The 26,678-nt window shown below is 39.3% G+C and overlaps 1 protein-coding gene across 1 annotated transcript in view; it reads right to left on the bottom strand.

Moving 5' to 3' along the window:
• The window catches only part of RB1 (RB transcriptional corepressor 1), a 79,466-nt gene that overhangs the window by 39,558 nt on the left and 13,230 nt on the right, over window positions 1-26,678 (bottom strand). The window contains exons 5-17 of the mRNA XM_052664535.1: window positions 25,738-25,776; window positions 24,545-24,612; window positions 23,181-23,291; window positions 20,970-21,118; window positions 19,771-19,848; window positions 17,231-17,340; window positions 15,867-15,944; window positions 11,170-11,257; window positions 10,388-10,504; window positions 9,653-9,709; window positions 9,539-9,570; window positions 9,384-9,460; window positions 9,085-9,287 (exon numbers count right to left, since the gene is read on the bottom strand). Coding sequence (XP_052520495.1) covers window positions 9,085-9,287; window positions 9,384-9,460; window positions 9,539-9,570; window positions 9,653-9,709; window positions 10,388-10,504; window positions 11,170-11,257; window positions 15,867-15,944; window positions 17,231-17,340; window positions 19,771-19,848; window positions 20,970-21,118; window positions 23,181-23,291; window positions 24,545-24,612; window positions 25,738-25,776 — 1,207 coding nt within the window. The remainder of the gene's footprint in view (window positions 1-9,084; window positions 9,288-9,383; window positions 9,461-9,538; window positions 9,571-9,652; window positions 9,710-10,387; window positions 10,505-11,169; window positions 11,258-15,866; window positions 15,945-17,230; window positions 17,341-19,770; window positions 19,849-20,969; window positions 21,119-23,180; window positions 23,292-24,544; window positions 24,613-25,737; window positions 25,777-26,678) is intronic.

Below are 26,678 nucleotides of genomic sequence, written 5' to 3'. Positions count from 1 at the left end.
TTTCCTCGTGGGCAACCTTTGAAAATCTCAACAAAGTCACAGAATTTCAGGGGTTGGGAGGGACCTCAAGAGATCGAGTCCAACCCCCCTGCTAAAGCAGGTACCCTAGAATAGGTCACACAGGTAGGCATCCAGATGGATGTGCAAGTCATTGCAGTGCAGACATTGCAGTGCTGCAGAATGAATTCATACTACCTGAAGTACATACTGCCTAGAAACAGAGTAGAACTGAAAAATGGAGTCCTACAGGCATGGTATGGTCACCAAAACACTAAACAGTACAGAAACAGAAAAGCAATGATTCCCAGAAAGTTATTTCACTTTTTCTGGTTAAAACATTACTAGTAATCGGGACAACCTTAAGGGGGAAAAAAAAACAACACAAAAACAAAACCACTAAAAAGCACGGTATGATGCCAACCAAGTCTTACTTCTGTGGCTAAAACTGCATAGGGATTAGAACAGTCAGAGCAGGGCATCTGCATATTGCAATCAACCTAGCTGCAAGCTGCACAGGGCACAAAACCCAGCTTGCTATTGCAGCTGTAGTTGAGTCACCCTGTCACCTAGCCCCTGCTTCTGCAACCATAAGGTTACGGTCTGCAGGTCGTTTTCTTGCACATGTTTTTCATAAAGGGAAACCACAGGCATCAATGCGAAATGCTGCCCCAGTAGCCACCTCTACCCTTTAAAGCAGTAGATGAAGCAGAGAAAAACTGAAATCTATATTCAAGAACAAGCATTCAAACTTCAAAGAATGAGAACATTGCATAGCTGCTATGTCTTAGGTAATCCCTTTGGCCATGTTTGTACTTGAATCTAAATTGCATCTTAAGGGTTGGGCTGCCTTGGTTTTACTGCAACAGATAAATCCAATAATATGGTTCTAGCATAACCAACACTTCACGACCCTAGTGAGCACTTCATACCCTTTTTAAGTGCCTGCCAAGGATTGAGCATGTTACCAATATGGACAAATACAGGAAATGCAAGACCTCAGCTTTAGGTGTTCTGGTTTCTATTCCAGTAGCCTAGAGGATTTAGCTGGATGGGAACACCCAAGCATGAATAACAGCTTGAGTCATCCTCACGATACATAGGAGTGGCAAAACAGATTTTCAAAGTGATGGTGCAGACACTGGAGTGAAGATTACCATTCAGCAGTCTTCCTGGTTTTTCAGTCTGCCTTCAGCTGTTCAGGCAGGTTTCAAGCCTCTAAAAGCACAGTATTGTTTCTTTAAAAGACAACTCTTTAGATAGCTAGGAAGGTGAGAAAAATCATTTTTATATACGCAAAGGTATATTACACAGTTGATTTTATATATTTGCTTAAGCTAAAAAAAGCACATAATAATATGGTATATACACACAGAAAAAGGAGCCATCTCACTTCTAAGAATGTACCCAGTATCATAAAGGCAGGAATTTAAAAACTAGAGTTTTGTTTGAACCCTGCAATCCAGCTTTTCTAGCCCCATTTGTCACAACTGAAGTGTCAGAGCTAATTTTTAACCTTAAAAATAAGTACGTGCAGCACAACCACTATGATTCCTTAGTACTATCATGCTAACCAGCAGTGATGTCTGATGTGATATGTGTGATCACACACACTTCTGGAACACACGCATAATGCAACAAGTATATTTAGTTTGTACAGACAGGAAACCTCAAATCAACTCTCAGTTCCTTCTTTAAGGTTAAAGTTGCAGTCTCCTAACATAACTCCCAGGAGCATGACAAGCATGTGGGATGGCGTCACTTGGTGGCACTTAGCACAGTTTTCAATCTTTAAGAAAAACCCTCAAAGATTCAAAGTTAGAAATCACTGTCCGTATCAGCATCCACAGTGAGACGGGGTATTTTGGGTACCTAAAATCCATAAGCTCACAGCAGATCTTTCCTGTGGACATTACCAATCCAATGCCTGCTATTCATTAGGTGCCTTACCTTTAGACACCAGTACAGCTCCCTAAGTAAATCACCTCCTGCCTCATTCTGGATAAGCCAAGCATTTTTGTGCCTACAGCACCAACCAGATATTCTCACATCTAAAGTCTTTGAAAGGTAAAATGTAGTAGACATGAGAAGGAGCATGTCTGACACAGATTGGATTTGCTGAAAAAAAGGCCAAGTGCTGTGCAGGAACACGTACAGTTCTTGGAACCTGAAGGAGATACAATGTGAGAATGTGTGACTCAGTGCCGGTGCTGAGGTCACTCGTGTGGTTGAATCCACGACTACCTTTGTAGTCGCTCACAAAACGAGCCAGGGCCTGTGCAAAGGCCTTGAGGGCAAGCAGCAAAGCACAGCTTTCACCCACACAGTTGAAGCTTCCTCACCCATTAATCCATACCGGCAGTAGAAAATAGTCTGTGATCTGCATCATGCCCTGCACCTTGCCTGGGCATTGTCCAGAAGAGTGCTGACAAAGCCAGAAGGAGCCAGGGAACAAGTCACCAGAAGAATACTGCAGATGGCTGCCAGGCAGTGCTCAAAACTGAACCACAGCCTCTTTCAGACTGTTCATATAGATGCAGCCTCAAACTCCCTCCCTCACCATTTGGCCTTGCTTGGCTCCCCATCAGAAAGGTTTTAAGGTCAGTCCACTAATTCAGCAGCACGTTATTCATCCAGTAACCTCTCATCCAAATCGTTGACGGTATTGGCCACTCCTATTTCTCCTTCCAATTTTAATAGGAATGACTTAAGATACATACGTCAAAGAGAGGACTTCTTAACTGCATGTAGACATCTACCTTCAGAGGGAGAGGTATAAGACTTCAGAGAAACCTAACAGAAAAGACTGCTAAGAAGGTTCCATGCCCTCCGGATAATTAGCTAAGCTCCATTTTTAGATGTTCAGTTCCTCCTTACAAGGAGCACGGAAATCTAACTGGAAACTGTATGCTGCATCTAAGAAACCAAGTGCTGGAGTATGGGGAGCACCACAATAACCCTGTCCTTGTGGAATCAAAGACTAGGGGCTGCGTAGTTAAGCTTATCCTCTACTAAATACTAATGGGTACTTAACCTGTATCTCCTTGCAGCTTCATCTTAACCTGGATTTGTCTAACAGTGTTTAAATAAATCTTAGACATGTTTGTTTAATGTTTGTCTCTGTACTGCATGATCAAAGTAGCTCTGCTGTTATTCCAGCTCAGGGAGTGTGTCATATTTATGACACAAATATATTCTCTGGGAATATGCTGTTTTCTTCAGGAAGGTAATTCTTCCACAATGAGCTGCATAATTTAAAGCCAACAGTAGTCTTTGCTGTGGGACGAGGCAGCTGAATACAAACATTAACTACATATTTAGTTGACAAATAGATATTGCAAACTTTGAATTATGTTAAATCTGTGATACGTGACAGAACAGCACTGCAAATGTCGTTGCAAATGCTGGCCAATAGAAACCACAGAGTAGGTGCAGATGGAGGAGAAGCATTATGGAGCACAGTGTAGCTGCCAAGCCTTGAGCTAGCACTGCACTGTGCTCCGGTCCTGGTTCAAGCCCAGATGGGATTGGCAGCACATCACCAAGTTCACTACCCTACTTCAGATTATATTTTAACTCTTAAGATGAATAACCTGGTAGAGAAACCTTTAAAGAGGTCTATGGTGTCACCACTTGTAGTGCAGTGCACTGCTTCAGTTCATCTGCCTCACACACAAAAAAGAAAGCCTAGCACTCAAAATGAGACTGAGAATTAACTCCATTTAGCCCAGCTCACAAGGCTTCCCCATTCCTTTCTGGGCTGCTGTGGGGCTGCAGGGGGCAACACAGTAGTCTCCCTCATCTGCCAACCACAGAAGCTACCAGGTAACCTTTTAAAAACACAGTCCTCCAAGGAATACCCTTTGGACTCCTCATGCTTATGTAGATGCACTGAAGTATGGCTTCAAGTATGCCAAATATGATATGAAACATGTATGCTGTCCTCTTCACCTGCTGTAACTGTGGAAAGGCATTTACGAAAGCACAGTCCTCAAGCAGAGGTACCAACAGCATGAAAGCAGCAAAATGCATTGCCTGGCCCTCCCTGTTCATGGCTGAGAGGCCAGGAAACACAACCAGATGGATTTGTAGGAACGGATCACAAAGACTCTACAGGTGTTGACTTTCTGTTATAATTCAGCAAAAAAAAAAAACAGCTAAGTCATAGAATCAGAGAATCATAGAATGGCCTGGGTTGAAAAGGACCACAGTGCTCATCCAGTTTCAACCCCCTGCTATGTGCAGGGTCACCAACCAGCAGACCAGGCTGCCCAGAGCCACATCCAGCCTGGCCTTGAATGCCTCTAGGGATGGGGCATCCACAGCCTCCTTGGGCAACCTGTTCCAGTGCTTCACTGCCCTCTGTGTGAAAAACTTCCTCCTAATATCTAACCTGAACCTCCCCTGTCTCAGTTTAAAACCATTCCCCCTTGTCCTATGGCTATCCACCCTCATAAACAGCCATTCCCCCTCCTGCTTATATGCTCCCTTCAAGTACTGGAAGGCCACAATGAGGCCTGCCCGGAGCCTTCTCTTCTCATGCTGTCCCAAGAAACAAATGCATTTTAGATGGGGCAGATGTTTTGCTCTTAACATGGACTGTAGAGGTTGATAGATTTTGTGTCTGATTTACTGGCACTGAAAGCCTGTTCTTTCCTGGTTCTTCTGAATTCACTGCAGCAAGCAGCAACACTCATGTCAAACACACAGTGGAGCAGCTAACAGGGCTTTCTCTAAGGGAAACTCAAAGATCCAGGAATGCATTCATATGGCCTTAATCTGAGATATTCAAACAATTCCTTTTATAAACTGGCCACAAGGAGAGATCAGTTTGACAGAAAAGGCTGAATGTGAGCTCCCAGGCTGGCTCCATCTCATGCGAAACAGACAAACCATTCCAAGGTTTAAAATGTACTTATATCAATAAGATAAAAATGAATCAAGGGGTACAGACACCTTTATTTTTGAATCTAAAGTAATTTTAGTTCCTTTAAATAAAGTTACCAAATGTAAGTAGTGCCCTAAATATTTTAATGAGATATTTTAATGAGGCACAAATGCTCTACAGTTAAATAGACAGATATTTTGGTATACTTTATGAATAAAAAAATATGTAGCAAATTGGTCTGCATATAATCTGCATCTGTAAGCATCACAACCTCATTTGTGAATAATTTTTAATGGGATAAAAGGGCCTTCTAACTTTAGGGTTCAATTAAGATTTAAAGAAAATAAAATACTTTCCCTACCACTTAGTGTCAACATTTGCCCCTTTTCAAAATTAAGTATTACTGAGAAGATTTTTCCATATTTTTGCACTATTTGGGGGTGGGTTTTTTTGGTTGTTGTTTTTATGATTTCTTTTTTCCTAAAAAGAAAGGAAATGTTTGATCTCTTTTCTGATGGACAGACAACTAAATCAACTAGCAGTGCAAAAAGCAATAACGTATTCATGAAGACTAGCAAAGAAGCAAAATATTATCTTCAAATACAATCTTTCACATTCACTGGATATTGCTTCCAAAGTCAGATAAAGGCAGATGAACTCTTAAGAGCTTCTCTTCAGAGAAATTATGCAAAGCATTTTTCCTCATGAAAACTCTCCAACAAGTAAAGCTCCAATAAATTCAGCTATTCTCTCTTCAATTTCCCCGTCCCTTCAGATCTCACATTATAGCCTTGCTTCCAAAAGCAGTCAGCTTTTGGAAAGCAGAAAAACTGGATAAACACAGACAATACACTTGACTTCCCAAGAGCAGACAAACGTCCTAATGAACAATTCTGCCTGTAAGGGAAGGTAAGAACTAGACCAAAATACAGGGGGCTTTTTTTGTTTGTTTTGCGTAAGTTCCACATGCTTACTTCAGAGTATAACACCTTCTCGAGAAAATATATATTCTCTAGGAATATTAGAAAACATTAATCCTCTTAAGATTCCTTCATGTTTACATTGTCAGGCAATTTGATTAGAATTAAACCTAAGCAATCACTTGTAAGATATGCATTATAACTAAGCATAAGTTACCTAGCCACTCTCCTGCTTTATAGTATCTGGAGGTAAGAGACATTTAGGAAGTACGTCTCAACTTACATACTCTTTCTTGAGGAAATTACTAATTAAGATTATACTTTTTTCATCTTGCACAACAGTATATGGAGATATCATCCAGGGAACACACCAGAGGAATACAATAAATCACCACTCATTCACTAGCTGAATCTTTTGAGGAAATCCAAAACCTTTAGCAGACTTCTGCCATTGAAAAATGTCCTCCTTTTGATTAGGTGCAGACCCTCGGGCCCTGCTGCTGTCACACAGAGCAGAGCTCAGCGCTGCCCCTCCGCTCCCTGTGAGGAGCTGCAGCCGCCATCGGGCCGCCCCTCAGCTCCTCTGCTCTGGGCTCAGCACACCAAGGGACCTCAGCAGCCCCTCAGACCTCTTGCCCTCCAGACCCTTCCTCATCTTTATAGCCCTCCTTTGGATTCTAACAGTTCTATGCTGTTCTGACATGACGGGGTCCAAACTGCACCTGAGTAGTCTAAACCTGAATGCTAATTAACCAGCTAGCCTTAGCAACATAGCAACTGGCAGTTACGTAGGTTATTTGCTGTAATAGTCAATATGGGAGGCAACGATGGATATTCCGTACTAGAAAAAACCCAGAAGTTTGTTTGTAGCCTTATGATGTACACTGCAATTACCCAAAACACAGCAAGATATTAGCACTACCAGCATTTCACTACTCCTCTCCTGAACTACCATTACATTGGTCAGAGACTAAAGGAATGGTTTGGATTGGAAGGGACCTTAAAGATCATCTAGTCCAACCCTTCCTGTCATGGAATATCTTTCATCTTCAGGTTGCTTATGCAGATGTAGACTGGTTAATACTTGCAACCTTTCCCTTAAGGGCAGCTGTAACACCTAACAGGATTCAGATACATCAACTTTTTGTACTCTTTGAATGTAGCACTAGCATATTTGAAGTATTCTTTAAGTTACATTCACAATTTCAGTTCACTGTAAACTACAAGACACCTGCAAGAATTAAGAAATTTATTCAAATGCTTTACATAACGGATGAGGAAGACAGGGATGGACAGCAATGCTGAAGGAAACCTTCTATAAGGAGGCCACAGAAGCCAACAGAGTCAAAGGGTACCTGTACAGTCGTGCTGCAGCAAGCACATAACTGCTTGTTAGAGCCAGCTACCCTCCATTTTTGAGAGCCCTGCTGTGCCCTCTAGTGATGAGCCTGGCAGTAGCAAAGAGGAGAGCACAGACTGCACGCTTCTTTTTACCCCCTCCTCTATTGTCAACAAATTCTTAGCTCTGTTTTAAGTAGTGGCCAAGCGTTATATGAGAATGTAACAAAGTAAGTGCTTTTACAATTTTATAGATACCTACTAGCAGCCACTGAAATAAGCTGTATAAGCCACTCCAAGACAGCACTAAACACCTCAGGCAACTCAAGACAACAGATTAAATACTGAAAACACTGTGTTCTGGATTCTCCAGTTTGAAAGACCAAATCTGAATCAGATTATCTGCATGCTGTGCTTAAATTACTGAGTAGAAATTGGTAGATAAAAGCCTTGCTGCTTATGATAAAGCTGACATCAAACCAGTCTGCATGAGGCGTCAGAAGCCAATTTCTGCTTGTGGAGAGTAAAACTTCAGTATTTGTATCTCTGCTTTTATCCTCCAAGCACTAAAATTCTCAAGTAAGTATTCTTTAAATGTTTTGAGCAAAGTTCCTCATTTACCCTGCTTCTGTAAGCTCTGGTGCAAGGTTCTCAATCTTCAAGAGCTTTCAGGCAGTCTTTTTCAAAAAAAAAACTGCATTCAGCAGTGGAGAAGCACATGCATTTCACCAAGAGTTCAAATATGTGAAAGCAGAGGCAAAAAAAAAAAAAAAAGTGTGGTGCAACAGTTACAGGACTGCATCAGAAATGCTGGGGCACATAAGTGACACAATAATGAGCACAGAGCCAGATGCACAAGTCTTAGTCCAGTGATGAAAAGGTTCCCTTCCTGACAGAGTATATTCAAGAAGCTGCCTCACTCATGTCCACTGACTGCTGGTAAGGGAAATCAAATGAAACAGGCTGTTTAGCATAGCAGGTTGACCAGATTCACCTTGAAGCATGGCAATTGCTTTCATGTAACAAAGAGGCCAGTGTGCTTTCCCTAACTAAAAGCCTGAGCTCACAATGCTGCTCTTGTGGCTCAGACTCAACAATGCTGTTCCTGGAATCCAGTACAACCCCACAGACTGGTAAAGTATCACCAGTACTGGAAAACTTGAAGCTTAAATTATGCATTAACCAAAATCATACGCAAACTTGGTTCACAGTTAGAATACGATATTAGTTACACCATATTGTGTTCTTTGGATTTCCCAGATCTACAAGCTATCAGATGGGTTCTTGAATGGTCACTTCGTGTCGTTCTGTCAGCAGTCTTTATAGTCTCCTTTTTTTCTGGCATTTATAGCATTTTTGGTACATAAGTAAGACACAGTATAAAGAAACAGCAGTTGATTTACCGAGATTCAGCCTAAAACACAAAAACCAACCTACCAGAATGCTTTTAATGGCATTCAAAAACATTAAAGGAATTTAACTGCAAGTTACAATGAGAATCAGTATTTTAAGTACTATTAACAATCATATCGGATGCACAGAATTAATGCCTTCCTGTCAAGTGGACTAAAAACTGGATAAAGTGTACATATAAGAGCGTAGAATGTATGCTCTTATGTAGAATGGTGCCTTGTCTACGGGCACCAAAATACTGTTTATGGGCATTATTACCCTTAATATCCATGCCAGAATAATGAAAGACGCTGGCATGAAATTCAGCAGTGCTAAGCTGCTCTACAATACAGCCTTCTGCTCTGATATAGCCTTTTCTTCCCAAAACCTGAAGACATGCTAAAATTGATCTTCTTTAGCTCTTGTAATTTACTTTGCTAGAAGCACATCTCACCAACACTAAAACTTCTTTCATATATCTAGGTGTATTTTTTTTTCCTAGATTTGCATGTTATACAAGGACAAATAGTGCTTTAAAACATTACTTACAGATTGCCAAGCAAGAGATTCCATAATGCGATGTTCGCAGCGTTCCAGATGCTTTATCATGTCCCTTGTTAGGCTTGGCTCCACTTTAATGAAACTTTCAATCACCTTGTAGAAGTCAAAAGCTTTTAAATCAAATACATTGAGAATCCACGGGAAAGACAAGTCTGTTTCAGCACTGGTACCATCACTTTGTGAAGCAGTTCCTGCAAGGAAAGCAGATTACAATTATTAAGAGCATTGCACTCTTTCACTTCTCACATTTTCCTTGTTTGCTCCTTAGCACTTTGGATTCAACTTACTGCCATATGTAGCCATGACAATTTCGAGAGCACACGCCAGAAGAGATGTGTGGAAGATGTTATCATTCAGAAGTTTGCTAAAGGGAAAAGGAAATCGTTAATACTTATCCCAACAATAAAATGACAGGTAATAATAATCAGTTGTTGGCACATACCTAAAATTGTGCACTGAGAGGCGCTCTTCTTCCTGAGATATATAGATCAAGCTTTGATTATTTTCAGGATTCAAAAATGCAATGCCAGTACAAAGCTATCAGTGCTAAACTTACCGACTTCAGCATAGACTCCATTACTCTGTAATATAGCCGTACTCCAAGCTGGTATCTCTATCAGAAAGGAGGGAAAAAAGAAAAAAATAAAATCTAAAAATCAAGAATACTATGTTTGTTGGTTTGGTTTTTTGTTTTTGCTTGTTTGGGTTTGTTTGTTTGTTTGGAAGAGCTACAATAAAGAACTTTGTTCTCCTCAGCTCCAATTGCCAGTAGTACCAGAGATACCTAAAAAGCTTTGTGACTACTTCAACCATGGGAAGATCAATTAACCAAGGGTTTATGTCAAGTCAGGGCTAACAGGATAAAAAGTGATGCTGATACACAAAAGAACGTAGAGTACAAACATGTTGGAATTGCTTTCCAGAAGAATGCTTGTAGAAAGCACAGCTGGCCTACTGATCTTGTAAGGCAGTAAATGTAAATGTAAAGAATACTGCAGATTTCTAGGTTAACATTACTTTAATGAATGGCAGCACGCCTTCCATTGCATGTATTTTGCCCATCAATTTTCCCATCCATTCTTACCTCTTCCCCATCCAATCTTATATATTAAGAACCACTTGTTAGATGCTATCTTCACAGAGCATTAGAAGAGAAGCATATCCATTCCTCAACTTGAAAGGATTAGTATTTTTTATTATTAATCTTCGCTGAAGACAAGGCAGTGAGTAAGGTCACACATTAGCCAGCACCAACAGAGTTCAAATGAGTAACAACCAAAATGCTACTTACCTGTGAACCAATCTCAGCACATCCCTGTCCAACTGCTTCAGCAAATTTCTTTTTGAAGATGTGGCCAAGACTTTCCACTCTTTTCAGGATACTGTCTTCGGGGTTCACTGTGCAATTCTAGTCAAGTACAGAAAAGATGAGAGGGAAAGGAAAGGCAAGGAAAGTGTTTTATTTCCAAAGCACTTCAATGATTTAATCAAATTAATCTTGCTAGACCTTGTAGCATCTCTCTTAGTTACCTCATCAGCATAAATCAGAGTGGAGTATTTAAGATATTATATATAATATTAAATATATATATATACATATACACACATAATATAGGGTATATAATATATATATATAGTTAGCAGCTTTCAACAAACTGCAACTTAATATCTTGCCAGTAATTAGCTAACTCAACTTACAAGTAGTACCAAGTATGTTACTGTCTTTCAAGTTAAAAGTATCTTTAAATCTCTGACTGGGAACATGAAAGATCTTGTATGGATACATCCTCCTCCTCCTCTTTCTGTATGTCCTCTTTGTATTTCCCTGTTTCTCCATCCAATACATACACAAGCCTTAATATTTAGTGCAGTAACAAAAAGATTTAAGGATCTACAAGTTTCCAGTGCACATCAGTTAAGATACAAATGCCTTCAAAAATAAAAGTAATTAAACAATCCTAATTAAAATGTTCAGAAATGTTTGTAATAAAGGAGTTGCCAAAACATGCCAGATCTCTGTGCATAAGTTTTAAATGACTGGTAATTTTTCACAAGTTTCTTCAAGTCACTTACATTGAAATATGCAATGAGAGTATCTGATGGTTTATCAGTTGCTGAGTTCAAAATCATCATCAATTGCTGAATAGTATTCATTGCAGCTCTGAAAAATACAACAACAAAAAAAATCCATCAATAATACAAAAGATTGGTGAATGAAGATGACTTTTGTTTCAACTCTTAAGTTCATAAGTACAGTAAGAAAGAAGTGTTAAAACATAGCTCCTGCTACCTATTCATGAGACAACACAGTCCTTTTAAAGCAATGTTGCTTCATTTAAAAAAAAAAAACAACACAACTTTTAGAGGTAGAGCTGCAGATGTTCCCATTGGATGCGGCATGAGAATATTAGCAGTCCTCTCCCTCCACAGATCTGAACCAAAAGTCATGTAAAAACAAAACCAAACAAAATTGTTAACTTCAGTCCTTTTTGCTTCCAACAGGAAGGCAGTAATTTGCTGAAATACTAATTCTGACCTACCTGCAGATACAGAAGGTAGAAAGATCATAAATAGAAAACCTTCCTAACTTGTAAAGCATTATGGATGGGGAAAAAGATACGTACATTAAATCAGCTTCTCAGTGTTCCTGAGAAATGCAAATATCTCCTTACAAAGTAGAACAATTTCTTTACAGGCTAAATGAAGAGTGGACCAAAAATACATACTATATTTTATGAAATAGGATGCACTGAAGTATTGGATGACACCTCCACGTATTATTTTCATTTCTTACTACATCTTTCTTACTAAAACCAGATTCCAAAATACAAGCAATATCCACTGATTTATATCCAATGGATTAACTAGAAGTTTAGACCAGAAGCTAACTTTGTAAAGCTAAGCCAAGTAACCAAAGTAACAACAGTATTTTAGAGAAGCTACAGTTTTAAAAATAAAAATATACTTAGGACAAATGCATAAGATCTTTGTTTATTCCATATCAAGTTCTGTTAGGGTGAACGCATCTCTCTGAAGGAGGCATTTTTCACTCTTCTCTAAAACTGAAATCCTGATGACAAACACTTCATAACTTTCTGAAGGATCGTTATTCTAAGATAAGAAAGCACAGTTTCTTCTCAAACAGTCCACGTTATTCAGATGACTGAAATACAGACATGCGGGAAAATAAGAACAACAAAGATTTTCCCATATGGGACACTAAGATATGTGCTTGAGCAGCACTCAAACAGTCCATATTTCCAGCTTTTAGGGACATAATGGATTGTCCTGTCTTGGTTATTCACACAAGTACAGGGAACCAGTCATGTATCCATTACCACAAAACCTGAATTCAAGTTCTGTATTAAGCAGTATCATTAAGTTTCTGCTCTTTCTGAAAGATTATAATAATGATTTTTCTTCCTCTAAAAAAAGCGTTTGATTCTTTCAGTGGTTTCATTACTTTCTGATTAATTTGTTATTTTAAATCTCAGCACTGTTTAGCCTCAGTTTTTGACTGATGTGAGCCAAACACAGTGAGCACAGAAAAAACATTCAGTTATTACGACTATAGTAGCTCAAAGATGCATTACTCCTTAACCTATTGCTGAAACACAGAAGTGTAAAAACACCTCTACCAAAGCTCTAGAAATGACAAGTGTAAGGATGATTAAAAAAATTAGAATGAAATCACGCAGTCCATCCTCCTGATGCATTGAACCAGTACTTACACCCATTGGTTTCATGCTAATACAAGGAAGAACTTGTTTACTGTCAGAGTGATGCAGCACTGGAGTGCACTGCCCTTAGAGTCATGGAGTGTCCTTCCCTGGAGATATTTAAGACCCATCTGGATGCCTCCCCGCGTGACCTCCTGTAGGGAACCTTCATTGGCAAGAGGTTGGACCCTATGAATTCTAGAGGTCCCTTCCAACCCCTGCAATTCTGTGATTTGCTCTACTGATTTTTTACATAAAAGATAAGACACAAATCCACTGAAGAAAATGATTACATTCTCACAAAATTCAGGAGGCCTAAAAGCAGGTCCTAGATGTCTAGTTCCAGAAAATCCAGAAAAAGGATGTTATGAGAAGACAAAGTAATAAATATGGCTCTTTCATTGTAACTTTAATTAGATCAATCTACAACAGTGGATAGCAATAGGACAAGGGGAAATGGTTCTAAACTGAGACAGGGGAGGTTTAGGTTAGATATTAGGAGGAAGTTTTTCACACATAGGGTGGTGATGCACTGGAACAGGTTGCCCAAGGAGGCTGTGGATGCCCCATCCCTGGAGGCATTCAAGGCCAGGCTGTATGTGGCTCTGGGCAGCCTGGTCTGCTGGTTGGTGACCCTGCACATAGCAGGGGGTTGAAACTGGATGAGCACTGTGGTCCTTTTCAACCCAGGCCATTCTGTGATTCTATGATTTATAGACTACCTATTCTGCACTGGTGATCAAAGGCTTACTGCCATCTAGTGACAGCCCCATGCTTTATGAAAAGCTTTATGATTGCTACAGCCACAGTTACTGCTGATTAACAAGCCTCCACTTGGACTGTCTTAAGTAGCAGCATTTTTGGAATACATGAAGAAGTCTGGCTAAAGAGAATATGAATGAGTATCATATGCAGCCCTGGGCACCACAGTATAAAAAGGACATAAAACTATTGGAAGGTGTTCAAAGGAGGGCTAACAAAGATGGTTTGCTCAGCCCAGAGCAGAGGAGCTGAGGGGAGGCCCGATGGCAGCTGCAGCTCCTTGCAGGGAGCGGAGGGGCAGAGCTCTGCTCTGTGTGACAGCGACAGGCCTGAGGGAACAGCATGGGCTGGGGACAGGGTCTGCACCAGAGGGTGGTGGGAATGGAACAGCCTGCCCAGGGCAGGGGACAAGGAGCTGCTGGAGATCGTGAAGCATTTGGACAGCACCCTCAGACATCAGGTCTGATTGCTGAGTGATGCTGTGTGAAGTCAGGGGTTGGACTCAGAGATCCTCATGGGTCCCTTCCTACTCAGATGATTCTGTGATCAGTTTGTTAGCACATTGCAAATTCTGACTGTGGAAACTTGCTACTTCTGGATTTTAACAAAGACTTCCATGTTAAGAACTTAACACCATGACAGATGTTTGGCTAATAGAGGTTTTTGTTTAAGCAAGTATAACCAAATACATTAGTAACAAGCTATTTGTGAGAAATAGCCTTTGTTGTGTTGTCAATGATCTTCTTGTTAAACAATTCAATTTAGACAATATATAGCAGATTTTGCATAAACGTAGGGTCCAGTTCATTCTTTCAAAAGCAGATTTACACTGTTAAAAGTTTATTGTTTTCTTTAAAAACAAAGCAAAAGTATTTTAGGTAATTTGAGAATAAGATAAATTAAAATACTATGTTTACTTAGGACTTTCATCTCTACAAAACGCTAGAGTGCAAGGCATTTATACAGCAAGCACGGAAAAGGAACCTCACTGTCACATTTTACTAAAGCTGACACCTCTGGAACAACTGCTTCTACAAACATTTCCATGTTCATCCCCACAGCACACAACACTGCAATGGTGCAGCTGATTAGTTCTTGAGCACCAGGCATTTCTAAGCACTCACTACTGCGCAGCATCATACTAATTTGCCAACAAGTGGCTTGGCACAGGGGAAAAATGATACATGCAAGTCTCCTCCTCTTTGGCTAACTGAACTCAAGCTTAGAAGTGATCCTCCCTCTCTACTCTGCCCTGATGAATGAAGACACTTTTAGAATACTGGGTCCAGCTCTGGGCTCCCTACTTCAAAAAAAGACAGGAATCTCCTAGAATGAGTCCAGCAGAGGGCCACAAAGATGATAAGGGGCCCGGAGCATCTCCCACGTGAGGAAAGGATGAGTAACCTGGATCTGTTCAACCTGGGGAAAAGACGACTGAGGGGAGATGTGATTTATGTTTACAAATACCTAAAGGGAGGTGGGAAGCAAATAGATGAGGGCAGGCTCTTCTAAGAAGTGTGTAGTGATAGGATGAGGAGCAATGGCTTGAAACTTGTACACAGGAAGTTCCACACTAACATGCAGAAGAACTTGTTCATGGTAAGGGTGATGGAGCACTGGAACAGGCTGCCCAGAGAGATTGTGGAGTCTCCTTCTATGGAGATATTCAATCTGGATGCATACTTATGTGACCTATTGTAGGGAACCTGCTTTAACAGGGGAGTTGGACTCAATCTCTTGAAGTCCCATCCAACTCCTGTTCTGTGATTCTTGCAGTTCTTCTGTACTGGACTGCAATCAATACCATGTTTCTGCTATATCTGTTCCCCAACTGACCAGAATATGTCAGTACTCAGAAATATTCATCTTCCCAAATACAAAAGATAAGAACACAAGAAAGAAAAGACCATGGGAGAAGAAATGCATGTACATACAAAGTTTAGTATATGGAAACAAAGCCACGAAGATCTAGAGCTAGAATGAAGATGAAAAAGAAGGATGAGAATATCACTTTATAGAAGTACTAGCTTGAAAGTATAAACTTTCATTCTCATATTAACAAATAAAGTGAACTATTTTACACATACCACACGCTACAGTTCAGTAAAAAACTGTTTTCCAACAACTTAACCAGGAACTGAAGACTCCAGGCATCCTTAAGTACATGCTCACTACTCTCTAGTAAGCAGAACTAGGTTCTGTCTTATACAAACAAAGAACAACCACCTACACTCAGGGTATTTCAAGTTACGATAGAAACACAACACAGCTCAAGTGAAAAATTCATACCGAACAGGAGTCTGTGGAAGTACATGATTAACCTCCTCATCTGGATTATTTTTTCCTGGTGTTCTTTCCAACTGTGAGCTATGGAAATGGAAAATAAACTTATGAAGCATTAAAGTAACACAAGAATGTATTCTGCAAAAAGCTTATTGATCAACACAAAAAAAGGCTCTGAAACATTTTTGAAGATCTAGAATAATGTAATTTATGTTGCTAAGGAGATCTCTTTGAATAAGATGTTGGACTAGATGACCTCCAGAGTTTCCTTCAAACTTTATTCTTTTCTAGAATTTTATTTGTAACAATTTAATTTAAATGGGGAGCTAATACAGGACATTTCTTCCAATGAGGAAAGGCTGAGGGACCTGGGAGTACTCATCCTGGAGGAGACAGGGAAATCTTAATGACCATTAATCCCTGAGGGAGGGTGCCAAGAGGCCAAAGCCAGGCTCTGTCAGTGGTACCCAGTGCCAAAATCAGGGGCCACAGGCATGAATGAGAGCACAGGAGGCTCTCTTTGAACACCAGGGGCACTTCTGTGCTGTGCAGGTGACACAGCATTGGCACAGTCCGACAGAGGTTGTGGGGTCTTGGATATCTTCCAGAGCTGCCTGGACATGGCCCTGGGCACCTGCTTTGGCTGTCCCTGCTGGCCCTATGATCCTCAGACATTTTCTAGTTCTATATTACATACAGCTTCATTTTTATCCAGTTTTAAATTAATATGTTTTTCTAGCATAGATAAAGTCACATTCTTACACTATGAGCAAACATTACATGGAGTTACGGAAATGTTACATTATCAGCAACCACTGATATTTTACAGTACGACTAAGAAAATTCAGATACATCTGTATCACTCAGCAGCACCAGGGAACGTGTCCAGGCATCAGCACTCAACTGTTTATTCTGTTAAATTGTCAGTGGCAGACTTTTGTTCAATGAAAGCTGCTATTCCCAAACGATTTCCGTGTACGAAGTCAGAGTGGACTCAGGAGCATTCCCAGCAGGCTGCTTACATGCATCACTGGCCAGTTTTAGCAAAGAGTTTGACAGCAAGGACCCAGCCATAACACATTCTTGGATGTAACAACTAGCATGTAGCCTCCTTCTCTCTGTGATTCCTCAGCTGCCACTGGACTACAGAGGCTTGCCCAAGAACTGAAGTACAATTTTCATATCACTTGCTTTCTGATTATTTAATGTAATGTAAAGCAAGGATAGTGATGCCAAAAATATCTTAGCTGAACTACAAACATAAAATATCAACAGGATACAAAGATCACTTAAGAGCACAGAAAGAAAGAAAAATATCCATGAATCCACACCTTCTACTAAAATACAGAAGCAGTAGGTGAAAATATTACCATGTTATAACATCAGGCTGTAGAGTTTCATCACGATCCAGAAATAATCTTGCATCAATATCTTTGTTTTTGAGATAAAGCTCATCATATTGTTTTGAGAGAACGTCAACCTTGAAAAATATTTCAAGAAACATTTAATAGGAACAAATTTACTGAATAATACAATGTACTACTACCTCATTAATACAATTGAATAGTGCTGAAACTCAGAGTAACCTTGGAACCCTCAAAGTCACTTTTTATACAAACAGCTGAAGGATACGCAGAGGAAAAACCATTGTTCCCATGCACAAACAAAGATAGCCTTTTGTAAGAGAGAACAATCCAACATCATAAGACATCTGAAGATACATAGCTCTTCATACTGTAAACAAGCTAAAAATTTCTGGAGTAGAAGATGTAGACCTGCAAATCAAACTAATGTTTCCAAGCTTTTAAGTCTTTCCTTCCAGAAAAAAAAAAGTGTCTCCAAGGACAAGAAATGTAAGCTGCTAGACAATCCACTAGGCCCCCATCACTGCTGGTTTGCAGATGAAAGCAGAGATCCAAAATCAAGTCATCTTGTTCTAAGTGTAAAAAGAGTTTTCTCATTACATGTTAATATTTGTATTGATGTTGTTCTTAAGTGACATACTCAAGTGACATAAGTTATATAAAACCAAAACATTATCCCACATCCTTCTTTTTTAAAATTATTATTCTTCTTAAAGCATCTTAACCAATCAGATCCCACATTGGTATGACTTCATTTTGCAAGAAAAGTTTGTGAGGTTATTTTCTCAGTGACTAACACTAACTGAAAGTACAGAATTTTTAACTGGGGCCTGATACCACCTTTCCACTTCAAGTCTGCTGTTGTGCTCCTGCAGGAGCAATCAGTCAACTCCATTATCTGTTCCCTAAACCCTTAAAAATGCTACATGGTGCTGCACTTTGTCATTTGCACTTTGTTCCAGCTACAGAGACAGGCAAGAGTGCATAAGAAACAAAATGAGTCACGCAGCAGCCCCAAGCTAAAACAAGCTTCAGGCATCTCCTCCACAGCTTTGCTCCTCATCCCTTCTTTCATCTTTGCCAAGCAAATTTGCACCAAATCAATTTCATGATTGGAAGTTTGATGTTATTGATATATTTAGATTCCCATCACCTTTAATTTTCTCATTAGGAAAAATTCATTATCTTTTCATTACCTTCCTAATGGCTTATATGTTCCTTTTGTTAAGTTAATTTCAGTATTCTATTAACTTTCACAGAATCACAGAATTGTAGGGGTTGGAAGGGACCTCTAGAGATCATAGAGACCAACCCCCTGCCAACCTTATATACTTCAGATTCTTTCTGCAAAAACTGCAAAAAACAACTGCTCCTATACCAAATTGCTGCATGGTGCTAACTGGAGAGAAATCTTCAGTCAAGAATACAAGTTCTCCATTCATTCATTCATTAATTCATTAGTTTGTAAAGTTTGACCATCAAGCATGCAGTGAAGACAACTGAAATACTAACAGCAAGTGCCAAAAGCTTTGTTTTGGAAACAACATTAAACTTTATTAGAACCTCAGTGGGTTTTCGTTGTTTTTAATGAAAAACATCTCAAGTTATTAGCAATTGTACCAAGTAACTCAGCTATTACTGACACGGACTGGCTACTTCTGTGAAATATATCTGCATCTTCCTGCTTTGGTTTTACAATATCCATCAGACACTTAAGTGGCAGCAGAAAGATTTGTGATACGGGACATCTTTTCAAATATCATTTTGTAGAATCTTCTATCAGCAGTCTTAGACAACTGTTTTGGTACTATGCTAAGTTGTGCAGCACTGATTGGCTAATAAGCTTTATAATGATCCTTGCCTGGTAGTTCATACAGGGCTTCCAAGCTATGCCTACCCACATACAAAAGCTCATCTGACTGCTGATCTAGATGTTGATATGTTGACATGATATTGCACTGACCCTAAAAAAGATCAAGACATTTAGCGGGTCTTGTATTTTGTTTCCCACTCAAGATACTGTGAAACTGAACAAAAGATGCACCTGGCATACCTGCTGTCACAGTTGCCTATTCTCACATCACCACAGCAACGTGAGGCACAGCTAAACCCACTCCTTAAAGAATAATGCACATAATTACTTTACAAGAGGTTATCTACTAAAGCTTACTCTTGCATACAATTGTACAGAGGTAGGTCAAACATCTGTAGACTGACTTTAGAGATTTGACACTGTAATGGTTCTAACGTAGATTAATGGTCTCAGCAAGATCATGGATATTCAAATCTTATGCCACACTTTGCTTTGAGCAAAACCACTAGCTTGATCTCAGGAAATTCATTTAGTAGATTCAAGTGTAAAAATTACAAGTAATCCATGAATCCTGGAACCCCTGGTTAAGTTACATTCCTGAAAAACAATGCATTTTTGCCAAATGATTTCAGAAGAGCCTATTAGAACTTCATTTAACGTATAAAGCAAACCTTAAGCAAGCTGGCATCAAGTCAAGCACTGTTGTTAAACTATCTTAAATTACTCCAATTACCTCTGGTAATCCATTTGAGGCTACAACACCAAGAGAATTCAAGAAAGGAATAAAGCTTGTGAAATACACATTTTTTACCTGAAAATAAGAAAAAGAATAACATTAGAAATGCATAGAGGCAGCCACGCATATCCTGCTTTCATGTTTCAAAATCAGTCAACTAACTGAGACACTGTTTTAAGAAAATAAAAATGAAATTGCCTATGTACCCCAAACTTAGTTAAATCATAGCATGATTTGGGTTGGAAGGGGCCTTTAAGATCATCTAGTTCCAACCCCCTGCTACAGGCAGGGACACCTCCCACTAGACCAGGTTGCTCAAAGCCCCATCCAGTCTGGCCTTGAATGCTTCCAGGGAGGAAGCAGCCTCTCTGGGCAACCTGTTCCAGTGTCTCACCACCCTCACAGTAAAGAATTTCTTCCTATTTAGAGAGGGTAGTCTAAACCTACCCTCTTCCAGTAGGCCATTTCCCCTTGTCCTGTCACTATGTGCTTTTATAAGAAGTCCCCCCCAGCTTTCCTGTAGACCCCTTTCAGGTACTGGAAGGCTTTAATAATGGTCCCCCTGGAGCCTTCTCTGCTCTAGGCTGAAAAGCCCCAGCTCTCAGACTGTCCTCATAATGGAGGTGCTCCAGCCCTCTCTGATCATCCTTGTGACCTTCCTCTGGACCCACTCCAAATGTAAGCATTTAGCATATAATCCTCTGCAGGAACTAAACTGGGAAAGAATTACCCTTTCCAGCCTCTTTCTTCTACTCATCTGCTCAGATATTCAGAAATAAGTCGTTTTCACACAGAAATAGATTTCTCAGCAGAGAAAAAGGAGAATGAAGCCTTCAAGATCCCATGTAGAAATAGAGCATTATCTGCAGTCATTTTCTTATTGTGAGATGCAGCTGTGAACCCCCATCAGAGCAGGCCTGCATCCACATACTAGATCTTGGATCAGGATGAACCTTCATACATTTTTCACAGCTAACCTTAGCAGGGAAACCCATCACCCATACCATACCAAAGGACTTAATCTTTTCAGCCTACCTACTAGAGAACTGTACAGTGGCACAACACCTTCACTACTGAACTTGAGAGAATAATTAGTAAACACAGGCAGTCTTTTAAAACCGAAATGCTTAAATAAGCTCATATCCCAGCGAGGGTTTAGCAGCAAGATCCAACATATATTAAAATGTAGGCATTACCTCATCTAAATTACAATCATGCTCTTTACAAAGGATTTCAATAACTTTTGTATCTGTATCAGTTTGCTTTGAAGCACGTGCATTCCTGTTCTGACCTCTTCGTGGGGTTCGAGTTGAACCATTAACAGTCCGTGCAGTCACAGCAGACTCTGGAAAAACAGGCAGGACCATTACAAGTTTACAGTCATCTTAAGGAACAAAAAAACCTAAAAAACTTTGGAGATTAAAATATTTATGACTTCTCAGGCAGTCTTAAATGTTTCCCTTCCCTCTCTCTTTAGCTGGGTAAGCAACCTCCATTACAAACATTCCTACAAAAAAAAAACAAAAAAAAACAAAAAAACCAAAACTAGTTTTTCAACTCCTGTATCAATATTTAGACATTTTGATTTTAAAAGTGTTCAATGCCATTTAATAGCATTTGTTGTAAGCAGCTTTGAATAAGCAGCTGTTCTGCGAAGCTAGGCAAGCCTTGTGCTTTCAGAGATGGGTAATTATTTCTTGTGTTTTTACAGAAGTGGGGAACAACGAGCTGGAAGAGTGACTTAATGCTTCTAAAGGTTGATGAAGTCAAGCAGAACTCAAGTGCTGGTGGAAACATGAGGGAGTTCTTCCTTTCTCCAAATACCCCAGCCAAACAAGTACAAAAAACAAACTTTACCTTGAAGACAGCAAAAACCCTTACTTAAATGCAGTAAAAATGTTGCATTTTCACAGGATCACAGAATGGCCTGGGTTGAAAAGGACCACAGTGCTCATCCAGTTTCAACCCCCTGCTATGTGCAGGGTCGCCAACCAGCAGACCAGGCTGCCCAGAGCCACATCCAGCCTGGCCTTGAATGCCTCCAGGGATGGGGCATCCACAGCCTCCTTGGGCAACCTGTTCCAGTGCAAATGGCCTCAATATCATCAGCTTGAAATATCCAAATTATATTAACATATGTTAATACAATTAGCTGCTTTAAAATTTATACTCTTTACGAGCGAGCTGTTCTCAACTGTAACTACATTTGTATTTGACAACTGTTTCATGAGAAATTCTGACAAATGACAGTGCTCTGGTGGATGCATCTTAATCCCCACACTCTTAATATCACAAAGCTCGACACTGTTTAGCATAATGTGAAGCCTCTTGAATAATGGTGTTACTTGCTAAAGGAATGAAGCACTTTGTGACAGTTTGAACAATACCTGTGCCTATTACACAGCACAAGTGAGAATTTTTAACACTTCACAATGTAACACTTCACAGCGATACAATACACACAGCCTGTTTTTTAAATAATGAGCTGCCAGTCTTCACATCTTCCCTATGGATATTTAGCTGTAAAAACAAGAGAAGAGCAGGACGATTCAGGCTATAAATTCCAATATCTCATTCAAATCCAACACCAGGTAAACCCAGCATTCAATTAAAAATTGTTTTCTACTTACTAGGGCTGCAAATATTTTAGAATATCAAATCCACAGCTTGTAGAAGTTATTCAACAAAAAAAACAAAAACGGATTTCTGTTGCTCCGAGTGAAAAGTAAACGCTTGCTTTCTCTGACTTTTGATTGGTATTTCCCATGCTTCATGTACAAAAGTTGGATGTACAACAGTTTTTGTTGAACGGGAGTTCTACAGGTAAGATGCATTACACTTCTTCATAAAATGAGGAAGAAACAGGTTCTAATAGAAAGTGACTGCAGTAAAAAAAAATATCTACTTTTTGCTCTACCATTTTGAGCTACAACTGCAGTAATTTTTTCTAATCCATCATGTATTTCTTTTTTAGCATCTGTATAATCCAGTACCTTGCACACTTCAGCTATCATCATATTGCTATGAATCACTGAAATAAGAACCATAGCAGCATTTTCTCTTTATGTAATTCAAAGCAAGCTTTCTAATAGCACTCAATCCTCATAGTCCACCCAGAACATAAATTATTTTACTAAGCCAAGACTACTCACAAGCTTCTGAACAACCCAAATGGAAAGGGGACATAGCAAACAGACAGCAGAACTGAAATATTATTACACTGCCATCTTAAAATAACTTAATTCAAATCCATTATCATCTGAATTGAATTAAAATATTAAAAAAGAATCAATTTTAATATGCTTTGGCAGTTTTATATCAACTGCGAATGTTAGCAAGACTCCAATGGAAATTCAACCCATTTATTTTCTACGTTGATGTAATAAACAAAAAACTCAAAACCTTACTGTATGGTTCCTTGAGCATAGCAGGAGGTGACAGTTTGATAAAATAATCTAAGACGCACAGCAACAACTGGAAAGAAATCACTAGGTCATCTTCCATTTGCAACACTTTACCTGCAAACGTTTAAGAAGTTGAAGATGATGTGAGATACTCAACTTTTAAACCGTTATCTGAAAAAATTAAGATTTACAAGTTTATTTAATAAAATACGCTATGATTAGTAATGAAAACATCCTGCAAGATGTCAATGTTCCTTAGCTCTCAGTAGTCCTTCCTGATTCATTTCTCATTTTATACAGTGAAGTAGACCTCTATCTACACTATCCTCATTTTTTATTACCTTAAAGCTTTGCTTTTTTGAATATTCAGCAGCTTTCACATAAATAAGCTCCTAGTATACAGTAAAGAGAAATTCAAAACACCCTGACTGTACTTTCAGTCCTTCCATTGTGTAGGGAGTTGTTTGTAAATTATAAAGACATCAGCATGAAGAATACTTTGAGAACTCCATTATTGCAGCTGTTCCCAGTGTACAACTCGTGTGCCAGAGAAGATCTACAGAGCCATTTCAAGACTTCTTACATTTCCATAAAAAGTTTCAAAAGCCAAGAGCAATTTAGAACAGCTACAGACCACTGATTGTGTTGTAATCTGAATTAACAAGCACCACCCAGGCTCTCCAGGGACTTAAATTATACTTGCTGGTCCATTTCAGTCTGTCTTATGATTCTCAGTGAAATGACAGGGTAGAAAAACTTCATGGCTTCTGGATGATGCCTATGCTTGGAGAAGTCCAGTTAAAAAGATCCAGTCTCTCTGCTATTGAAATTGGCTTAGGACCAGCTGAGAAAAACAGACCTGGAGCAGGAAGCAGTTAAGACATGATGCACTCCTTATCACAGGAGCAGTACAAGAAAGGACTTCCTGTATTACCAAAGCCAAATTTCATCACTCAGCTTTAACTGAGACTTCAGCCTCTTCATGGAAGAATCACAGTGTTTGAAGAACTTAATTTCTGAGACTTAGTCTAAAAAGATCTGCCAGTCTTTTCAGGTAGTCAGCCATATACTAATACAGGCAAACTATAGAGCATATCTCAAGTGCAGAACAGCAGTGTTCCAAGTAAAATACTCATTGAAATATTTATAGAAGATATTCATACAATGGCAGCATTACCAGCTAAAAGAATTGCTAATCTGCATAGAAAGAAATATGACTGAGTACTTAGAAAAGCAATGCAGCCAGAAAATGCTGGATCTATACAATGGGTATTTGTACAAACGATGCTATTTCCCACACAGTACATGCAAAACAAACTCAGTTCAACAATATTCATTTAAATACATGGTTTTTAATCAAAACTCACCTTTTGCCAGCAAAAAAGTAATCCAGTAATTTTTTAGGACTAATACAGAACTGAGTTCAGCAGAAATCCTGTAAGTTGGCACATAAAGATTCCACATTAAGAGCTCTGTAAAACAAAGCTATAATTTTCTACAAACATGCTTCAGTCTGTGGAGCAATTTCAACAGTATGTGATGTTCCCCATATAGTTACACTTATTACTTATTTCATTCCATTCCCTACATAATTAAGACTACACATATAAGAAAATATTAAGTCCTTTGTAAAGCCATTCAAGTATCAGGCAACATCTGCATCATCCTTGGAAAAGAAAGTGAATGTGGATTATTCGCTTCAGTGTTAGCAGCAGTTTTTCTCTCGTGCCCTTGACTAATGCCCTATTCTCAAGCCACAGAATGAATTCAGTCTCATTAGGGAGTTGCTAAGGCATCTGTTCATCTGTGCATTTGTTGCTATGATTAAGAAGCTCACTCTCCAAATGCTTGTTTCCACCACGCTGAGACACCCACCACTGGGTGGCGATCCTTCATGCAGGAAGTGATCAAATATATACATATCACTTCTGCAGCTTTCATCATCTCAGTACAGAAAGGACACTGAGGTGCTGGAGCAGGTCCAAAGAAGGGCAACAAGGCTGGGGAAGGGCTTGGAGAATATGGCCTACAAGGAGAGACTGAAGGAACTGGGGCTCTTGAGGAAAAGGAGGCTGATGGGAGACCTTATTGCTCTCTTCCAATATCTGAAAGGTGATTGAACTGAGAGGGGGGTTGGTCTCTTCCCACTGATGACAGGACGAAGCGTAATGGCCTTAAGTTGTACCAGGGGAGGTTTAGGTTGGATATCAGGAAAAAATTCTCCACAGAAAGGGCTGTTAAGCACTGGAATAGGCTGCCCAAGAAGGTGGTTGAGCCACCATCCCTGGACATTTTTAAAAACCATTTGGATGTGGTGCTCAGGGACATGATTTAGCAGAGGGCTGTTAGGGTAGTATGGTCAGGTTGTGGCTGGACTTGATGATCTTTAAGGTCTTTTCCAACCTGAACCATTGTATGGTTCTATCTCACTGAAATCCAGAGCCCTCACTAAATCTAAATTAAACACCGCATACTATAATTTTACATCAATTTTAATGAGTTAGAAGACAAAATACTGATATCTTATCTTGACAAATACAATTTGGAAAGTCAAACTTACTCACTACTGGGTTGTTCCAGATAAATAAGGCCACAAGTCCTAGAAAATAAAAATTTTGCATTATTTTTAAGCACCTCTATGAAAGGAAACTATATACCATCTTCTACTTCAATGCAGTAAGAAAATACCAAAAACATTAGACAATTTTATATATTTTTTTTTTTAATTGTGACTCTTAGAGAAAACATTAACAGGCCCAACCAAAGCTCTTTCAGAGCTGAAGTAATAACATTATTGCAAAAGAGCTCAAGTCCAAGCTTGAACAGCAGAACAATTTTAATTTGGTGTAATAACATTTGTTACTATTTTATTCCAGAAAGAATGGATGTGTGTACATTGTTACTGAGCTTGTAAAACTCAGTAAAGCACGTGCCACAGCTGTGCACACAGCTCTGTATAAAGGCAAAGGCATTTTAAAACCTTAACTTTTACCAGTGCCACTGCAAGCCTTGTGACAGTTGATGTTTCTTTCCTATCATTATAAATACATCATTTCCAAAAAAAAATGAAACTTTGTTCAAAAACAAAATACGAACAGAACACGAATTTCAAATCCTTCTCGTTAAAATACTCTTAACTGCAATTCAACTGCAGCAGTGTAAAAGCAACAGGAAAACAAGGGCATTTTTAAACACAAGGCTTTTTAATGCTAGGTTCAAACTCCGTATGTGTAAGTTTGACTATATTTTAACATGCCTGCATAGTTTGCCTCTCGATGCCTTCCCTCAGGGATGCACTGGACAAAAAGAAGTTTTGAAAAAATAAACTAGTTCTCATTTGTTTATTCACTTTTTCAAGAGGGACAGAAAAACAAGACATGCCCATGTTAATAAGCAGTGATGCTTTTATAGCTTAAGAAAGACTTGCAATGGGTAAAAACTAAATATTTACAACTTGCATGGAACTGAACAGCTTTAAGTCAACTATGAACTCTACAAAAA

This window comes from Tympanuchus pallidicinctus, unplaced genomic scaffold (assembly GCF_026119805.1).
Source record: "Tympanuchus pallidicinctus isolate F22 unplaced genomic scaffold, pur_lepc_1.0 scaffold6, whole genome shotgun sequence".
In the NCBI taxonomy this organism is placed as follows: domain Eukaryota; kingdom Metazoa; phylum Chordata; class Aves; order Galliformes; family Phasianidae; genus Tympanuchus; species Tympanuchus pallidicinctus.
Note: the sequence above shows the minus strand (reverse complement) of the source record. Positions and strands in the feature narration are given on the sequence as shown.